At 44.2% G+C, this 7,500-nt stretch overlaps 1 protein-coding gene across 1 annotated transcript in view; it reads left to right on the top strand.

Moving 5' to 3' along the window:
• Positions 1–7,500, top strand: part of LOC144513852 (uncharacterized) — a 14,532-nt gene that overhangs the window by 6,522 nt on the left and 510 nt on the right. Inside the window, exons 5-7 of the mRNA XM_078245050.1 lie at positions 161–715; positions 1,482–1,625; positions 5,218–7,500. The exon at positions 5,218–7,500 is cut by the window's right edge and continues 510 nt beyond it. Coding sequence (XP_078101176.1) covers positions 161–715; positions 1,482–1,625; positions 5,218–7,243 — 2,725 coding nt within the window. The 3' untranslated portion in view covers positions 7,244–7,500. The remainder of the gene's footprint in view (positions 1–160; positions 716–1,481; positions 1,626–5,217) is intronic.

The following is a 7,500-nucleotide window of genomic DNA, read 5'->3' as shown; positions in this document are numbered from 1 at the left end:
TAGTACAGGAGAAGCTCTCAGGCAGTTTGGACTTCCATCAGCTGTTTAAGTGTAATGACTAATGTTAACTATCATTTTAGTGATCAATAATGAGCCTGTGTCCATGTTATCTCCTTACATATACCTACGTATACCTACGTATACCTGTTTCCTGTCTCAGCTCCAGCTGCAGGGAGGAGCCTGACGATGGTCGTCAAGAGAACAACGGCGAGGGCTGCGGCGAGCTGCGTCTGTCCGTCAGCTCGGGGGCGGGTAGCAGCGGCGCTGGGACGCCGGCCGAGAGCGAGACGACGGCACGCCGCCGAGACAGGAAGTCTGGCGGCGGGGCTGCGAGGAAGAAGAAGAGGAAGAAGAGGCGGCGAGAGAGGAAGAGCGGCACGCTGTCCAACCCGAACCACTCCATCTTTCCCGCTATGATACGTCGTGGTCGCCAGGGGCGACGGCGCTCGCCGTGCCTCTCGGGCGGGGATGACTCGTCTCCAGACTCCAGCTGGGAGCTTTCTCCTCTCTCGTCCTCCGTCTCCTCCTCTTCTTCCTCCTCCTCCTCCTCTTCGTCTTCTTCTTCCTCCTCTTTCTCGTCCTCACCGCCGCCGGCACCCTCGTTGTCGCCCGGCAACCATCACCACGGGGAGAAGCCCGGAGGAAAGAGGAAGTACAAGAGCCGCCACCTGGACAGCGTCGCTGCCGACCCGACCTGGAGGCCGAGCAGGAAGAGGTGAGACACACGCCACTTCCTGTTCCTGTTTCTCACTGAATACATAAATAAATCAAATGTAGACGGGGTCGCTTAGCAACAGCATCTTCAGGTTGACTTTCATCCCTAAAATATTCAGACTTTCCTCCCTAAAATATTCAGACTTTCCTCCCTAAAATATTCAGACTTTCCTCCCTAACCTCCCACCTTCGTGTCCCAGCAAAACTACGTTCACACGCTCACTCATAGTCAGAATATTACAGGTCAAGTAAACAGCATTTTCTGTTTGGATTTTCAAAATAAAACCTTATCTGAATACAGTATTTTCAGATTAAGACGTGTGTGATGTTCTGGTGTTCAGGGTTTAGAGGCATTATACAGAAATATTTCAAGTAAAAAAAATAAAAAAATCTAAATATTTTCAGAATAAAAGTTGGCATATTTTCAGTATAAAAGTCGAAATATTTTCAGAATAAAAGTCGAAATATTTTCAGAATAAAAGTCGAAATATTTCAAGTAAAAAAAGTCAAAATATTTTTTTAATAAAAGTCGAAATATTTTCAGAATAAAAGTCGAAATATTTCAAGTAAAAAAAAAAAAAAATCTAAATATTTTCAGAATAAAAGTTGGCATATTTCAAGTCGAAATATTTTCAGAATAAAAGTCGAAATATTTCATGTCAAAAAGTCTAAATATTTTTCAGTTTAAAAGTCGTGTTTTTACAGTATTCCGTGTGAACGTAGTCTCGGTCTCCATGTCTTACTGTGTCTGTCTGCTTCCTGTCCAGCGGCGGCAGCAGGAAGCGGCGCAGCCGAGCGGAGCGGAGTCCCAGCGTGGAGATCATCTACGAGGGAACCGTCTATGGGAACGCCGCGTCCCCGCCCGCCGCCAAGCGCCGCAGGAAGCCGCGCCGCCACGCACGACTCAGCAGGTACACAAACGCCAAGTCACACGGCTGGAAGGGAATATATAAACATGATGCAACACAACACTTAGTTTACCCAAGATGCACTACTGTTTCAGGCTCAAAAATAACAGACGTTTTTAGAATAAAATACGGTTCGTAGCTTTAATATCACATCAATCGTCTGCACTTTTGTCAACGCTTTTTTAACGTGTTTTTGGCACTTTTTTAACGTGTTTTTGGCACTTTTTTGCCCAAAAGTGTTTTTGGCACTTTTTAACGTGTTTTGGGCACTTTTTTAACATATTTTGGGCACTTTTTTGCCCAAAAGTGTTTTTTGGCACTTTTTTAACGTGTTTTTGGCACTTTTTTAACATATTTTTGGGCACTTTTTTGCCCAAAAGTGTTTTTTGGCACTTTTTTAACATATTTTTGGGCACTTTTTTGCCCCAAAGTGTTTTTGGCACTTTTTAACGTGTTTTTGGCACTTTTTAAACATATTTTTGGGCACTTTTTTGCCCCAAAGTGTTTTTGGCACTTTTTTAACGTGTTTTTGGCACTTTTTTGCCCAAAAGTGTTTTTGGCACTTTTAACGTGTTTTTTGGGCACTTTTTTAACATATTTTTAGGGCACTTTTTTGCCCAAAAGTGTTTTTGGCACTTTTTAACGTGTTTTTGGCACTTTTTAAACATATTTTTGGGCACTTTTGTCAAAGCTTTTTTAACGTGTTTTTGGCACTTTTTTAACGTGTTTTTGGCACTTTTTTAACGTGTTTTTGGCACTTTTTTAACGTGTTTTTGGCACTTTTTTAACATATTTTTGGGCACTTTTTTGCCCAAAAGTGTTTTTGGCACTTTTTTTACATATTTTCGGGCACTTTTTTGCCCAAAAGTGTTTTTGGCACTTTTTAACGTGTTTTGGGCACTTTTTTAACATATTTTTTGGGCACTTTTTGTAACATATTTTTTGGGCACTTTTTAACGTGTTTTTTGGCACTTTTTAACATGTTTTTTGGCACTTTTTAACATATTTTTTGGGCACTTTTTTGCCCAAAAGTGTTTTTGGGCACTTTTTTAACATATTTTTGGGCACTTTTTTGCCCAAAAGTGTTTTTGGCACTTTTTTTACATATTTTCGGGCACTTTTTTGCCCAAAAGTGTTTTTGGCACTTTTTTAACGTGTTTTTGGCACTTTTTTAACGTGTTTTGGGGCACTTTTGTAACATATTTTTGGGCACTTTTTTAACGTGTTTTGGGGCACTTTTGTAACATATTTTTGGGGCACTTTTGTAACATATTTTTGGGCACTTTTTTAATGTGTTTTGAGGCACTTTTGTAACATATTTTTGGGCACTTTTGTAACATATTTTTGGGCACTTTTTTGCCCAAAAGTGTTTTTGGCACTTTTTTAACGTGTTTTTGGCACTTTTTTAACATATTTTTGGGCACTTTTTTGCCCAAAAGTGTTTTTTGGCACTTTTTTTACGTGTTTTTGGCACTTTTTAACATATTTTTGGGCACTTTTTTTGCCCAAAAGTGTTTTTTGGCAGTTTTTTAACGTGTTTTTGGCACTTTTTTAACATATTTTTGAGCACTTTTTTGCCCAAAAGTGTTTTTTTGGGCAGTTTTTTAACGTGTTTTTGGCACTTTTTAACATATTTTTTGGGCACTTTTTTGCCCAAAAGTGTTTTTGGCACTTTTGTAACATATTTTTGGGCACTTTTTGCCCAAAAGTGTTTTTGGGCACTTTTTTAACATATTTTTGAGCACTTTTTTTGCCCAAAAGTGTTTTTGGCACTTTTAACGTGTTTTGGGCACTTTTTAACATATTTTTTGGGCACTTTTTAACGTGTTTTTGGCACTTTTTTAACGTGTTTTGGGCACTTTTTAACATATTTTTTGGGCACTTTTTGTAACATATTTTTGGGCACTTTTTGCCCAAAAGTGTTTTTTGGCACTTTTTAACGTGTTTTTTGGCACTTTTTTAACATATTTTGGGCACTTTTTTTTGCCCAAAAGTGTTTTTGGCACTTTTTTACGTGTTTTTGGCACTTTTTTAACATATTTTTGGGCACTTTTTTTGCCCAAAAGTGTTTTTGGCAGTTTTTTAACGTGTTTTTGGCACTTTTTAACATATTTTTGGGCACTTTTTTGCCCAAAAGTGTTTTTTGGCACTTTTTTAACATATTTTTGGGCACTTTTTTTGCCCAAAAGTGTTTTTTGGCACTTTTTAACGTGTTTTTGGGCACTTTTTTTAACATATTTTTTGGGCACTTTTGTAACATATTTTTTGGGCACTTTTTTAACGTGTTTTTGGCACTTTTTAATGTGTTTTTGGCACTTTTTTACATATTTTTGGGCACTTTTTTTGCCCAAAAGTGTTTTTGGCACTTTTGTAACATATTTTTGGGCACTTTTTGCCCAAAAGTGTTTTTTGGGCACTTTTTAACAAATTTTTTGGGCACTTTTTTTGCCCAAAAGTGTTTTTGGCACTTTTTAACGTGTTTTGGGCACTTTTTAACATATTTTTGGGCACTTTTGTAACATATTTTTGGGCACTTTTTTTGCCCAAAAGTGTTTTTTGGCACTTTTTTAACGTGTTTTTGGCACTTTTTAACATATTTTGAGCACTTTTTTTGCCCAAAAATGTTTTTTGGCACTTTTTAATGTGTTTTTTGGCACTTTTTTAACATATTTTTGGGCAGTTTTTTTTGCCCAAAAGTGTTTTTTGGCAGTTTTTTAACGTGTTTTTTGGGCACTTTTTTAACGTATTTTTGGGCACTTTTTTGCCCAAAAGTGTTTTTGGCACTTTTTTTACATATTTTCGGGCACTTTTTTGCCCAAAAGTGTTTTTGGCACTTTTTAACGTGTTTTGGGCACTTTTTTAACATATTTTTGGGCACTTTTGTAACATATTTTTGGGCACTTTTTTAACGTGTTTTTGGCACTTTTTTAACGTGTTTTTGGGCACTTTTGTAACATATTTTTGGGCACTTTTTTTGCCCAAAAGTGTTTTTGGCACTTTTGTTAACATATTTTTGGGCACTTTTTTGCCCCAAAGTGTTTTTGGCACTTTTTTAACGTGTTTTGGGCACTTTTTTAACATATTTTTGGGCACTTTTTTGCCCAAAAGTGTTTTTGGCACTTTTTTAACGTGTTTTTGGCAGTTTTTAACATTTTTGGGCACTTTTTTGCCCAAAAGTGTTTTTGGCACTTTTTTAACGTGTTTTTGGCACTTTTTTAACATATTTTTGGGCACTTTTTTGCCCAAAAGTGTTTTTGGCACTTTTTAACGTGTTTTGGGCACTTTTTTAACATATTTTTTGGGCACTTTTGTAACATATTTTTGGGCACTTTTTTAACGTGTTTTTGGCACTTTTGTAACATATTTTTGGGGCACTTTTTTAATGTGTTTTGAGGCACTTTTGTAACATATTTTTGGGCACTTTTTTAATGTGTTTTGAGGCACTTTTGTAACATATTTTTGGGCACTTTTTTAACGTGTTTTTTGACGATATTTCGACATGTCTTTTGACACTTCTTTAGATGTTTTTTCGTGCTTTTTTACGCTTTTGCCAATGACTTTGTGTTGTAATTTCTTTGCTTTTTTTCTGTCTCAGCTCTCCGGTGATCATCACACTCGACAGCGACAGTAGCCATGACGACGGCGGCGGGGACGACACCAACAACCCCCCCAGCGGCGGCGGCGGCAGCGTCAGCAGCAGTCCGCTCAGCAGCCAGCAGACCGTCGACTTCTCCGACCTCCCCCTTCTCCCGCCGCTGCACTCGCACAGCGCCGTGGACGCAGACGTCGCCCGGCTTCCCGTCCGCATCCTGGACCGCCAATCAGACGGGGACGACGGGTCGGACGGGTCCGACGTGGACGTGGAGAATGTCGGCTCGCCACCGGGCTTGCACGGCGAAGACAACGATGGCGATAAAGAAGCGCCACGGGGCGACACGAAGGCAGCAGATCAGAGTGACGCGGCGGCGTCCGCAAGTCCGCTTCGCAGGAAGGACTCGGACGTCCCAAACTCCGACAGCCGTCTCCTAGCAACCATCCTGGACGACCTGGAGGGGATCACGGTGCCGAAACGCGACGCTCCGTTCAACTTTGAGCCTCGAACTTCCAACCGGGAAACAAACGTGTTCGCTGGCGAGCGACGAGGGGCGGAGGGGAGGGTCGGCGAGCGAGACCGCGGCGTGGACTCCCCGCTACGGCGTGCGTCCATCCGCCCGCCGCCTCTGGAGCGCCCGAAGGACTGCGGCTCGGGAGAGGAAGCTCAAGACCTCCCGCCACGGCCGTACGACAGAAACACGCTTCCGCCGTTAAAACACAAAGACGCCGACTTCAATTCAAACGCCAGGAAGCTGCGTTCGCCATGTAGCGTTAGCGCCGAGCTAACGGCGGCTCCCAGGGGCGAGTTGTCGCCCGTTAATGTGCGTCTGAGGGATCCCGACTCCCCCGCTGACCTCTACTCTGCCGATCTGCGTGAGGGAATCCCTCCTATTATCTCCATTCCTATTTTCTCGACGCTGGAAAGACATTTCGTGAGTGCTTTGGCGCCGAGAGCAGAGCCCGCCTCCGCTGGCGGCCTGTTAGCCAACGACGCGCGTTCACACGCTCGCTTCAACCATCCAAACGCTCCCTCTAGAGTCGCAACGCTGTCGTCGTCTACGCCCAAGCCGAGTCACAAACCGCCCGCCGATTCCCGGTCTTCGTCCGCGTCAGAAAGTAGTTCCGCGAGCGTTGATTTCTTCTCACGTCTGGCGTTTGATTCGTCAAAGAAAGAAGAACTATCTTCTTCTTCCTCAGGTTCTTTGTCTCCCGTCGGGTTCCACGCAGCCAAGACTGGCGCCGAATCCGAAGGACTGACGCGCGACAACAACGTGCGTTCTTCTAGCTCGGTCGTTCGCCCGTTTGACGGACGTTTGGAAAGTAGTTCCGCGAGCGTTGATTTCTTCTCACGTCTGGAGAAAGACGAACACGTCGGCCGTGACGGCGCAAAGGAACTATTTTCTTCCTCCTCTGGTTCTTTGTCTCCTGTTGGTTTCCATTCGGCGAAGACTGAGACAGACTCGACCTCCGCAGGACGCAGGAATCAAACTCCAAACGCCCGTCAGACGTCCAGAAGTGTTTCCTCTGAGCGCCCGTTGGCGGACGTTGGCGCCGTTCTCTCGGGAGTTTACCTCAACAACGTTTCCTGCGTAGACTCCTCCCCTTCCCGGCCGACGCCGGCTCCCAGCGGCGCGTCGCTGCCCTTTAATGTGACTCCTCCAAGACGCCCTGAATCCCTGACGTCAGCCAATCACGGGGAGCCTGCCGTTTACCCGTTTGACGGCCGTTTGAACCACGCCGCCTTCGAAACGTCACGTAAGAAGGGCCGTTGCCGGTCGGAATCTCCCGGGGAATCGGACTCGCGTCTCCCCGGCCTTGCCGACTTTCGTGTGAAACCTGAAAACCACTTTGACACCGGATCCGGGCCGGCGTTCGGCGCCTCTGAACGCATTCTCCCCGCCGACTCGCAGCCAAAAGGCTCTCGGAGAGACCTTCAGGACAACCACGAGAGCCAGAGGGACTCAAGCTCGTCAGGTTCAGACTTGGAGAGAAACGTCTGGGACACACACACACACACGGCCACGTAGGACACACACACACACACACACACACACACACACACACACACACACACACACACGGCCACGTAGGACACACACACTTACACACATAGACACACAGACACACACACAAACACACTCACACACAGACACACACAGACACACACACACACACACACAGAGACACAGACACACACACACACACACACACACACACACACACACACACACAGAGACACAGACACACACACACACACACACACACACACACACACACACACACA

This window comes from Sander vitreus, unplaced genomic scaffold (assembly GCF_031162955.1).
Source record: "Sander vitreus isolate 19-12246 unplaced genomic scaffold, sanVit1 ctg357_0, whole genome shotgun sequence".
Lineage (NCBI taxonomy): Eukaryota > Metazoa > Chordata > Actinopteri > Perciformes > Percidae > Sander > Sander vitreus.
Note: the sequence above shows the minus strand (reverse complement) of the source record. Positions and strands in the feature narration are given on the sequence as shown.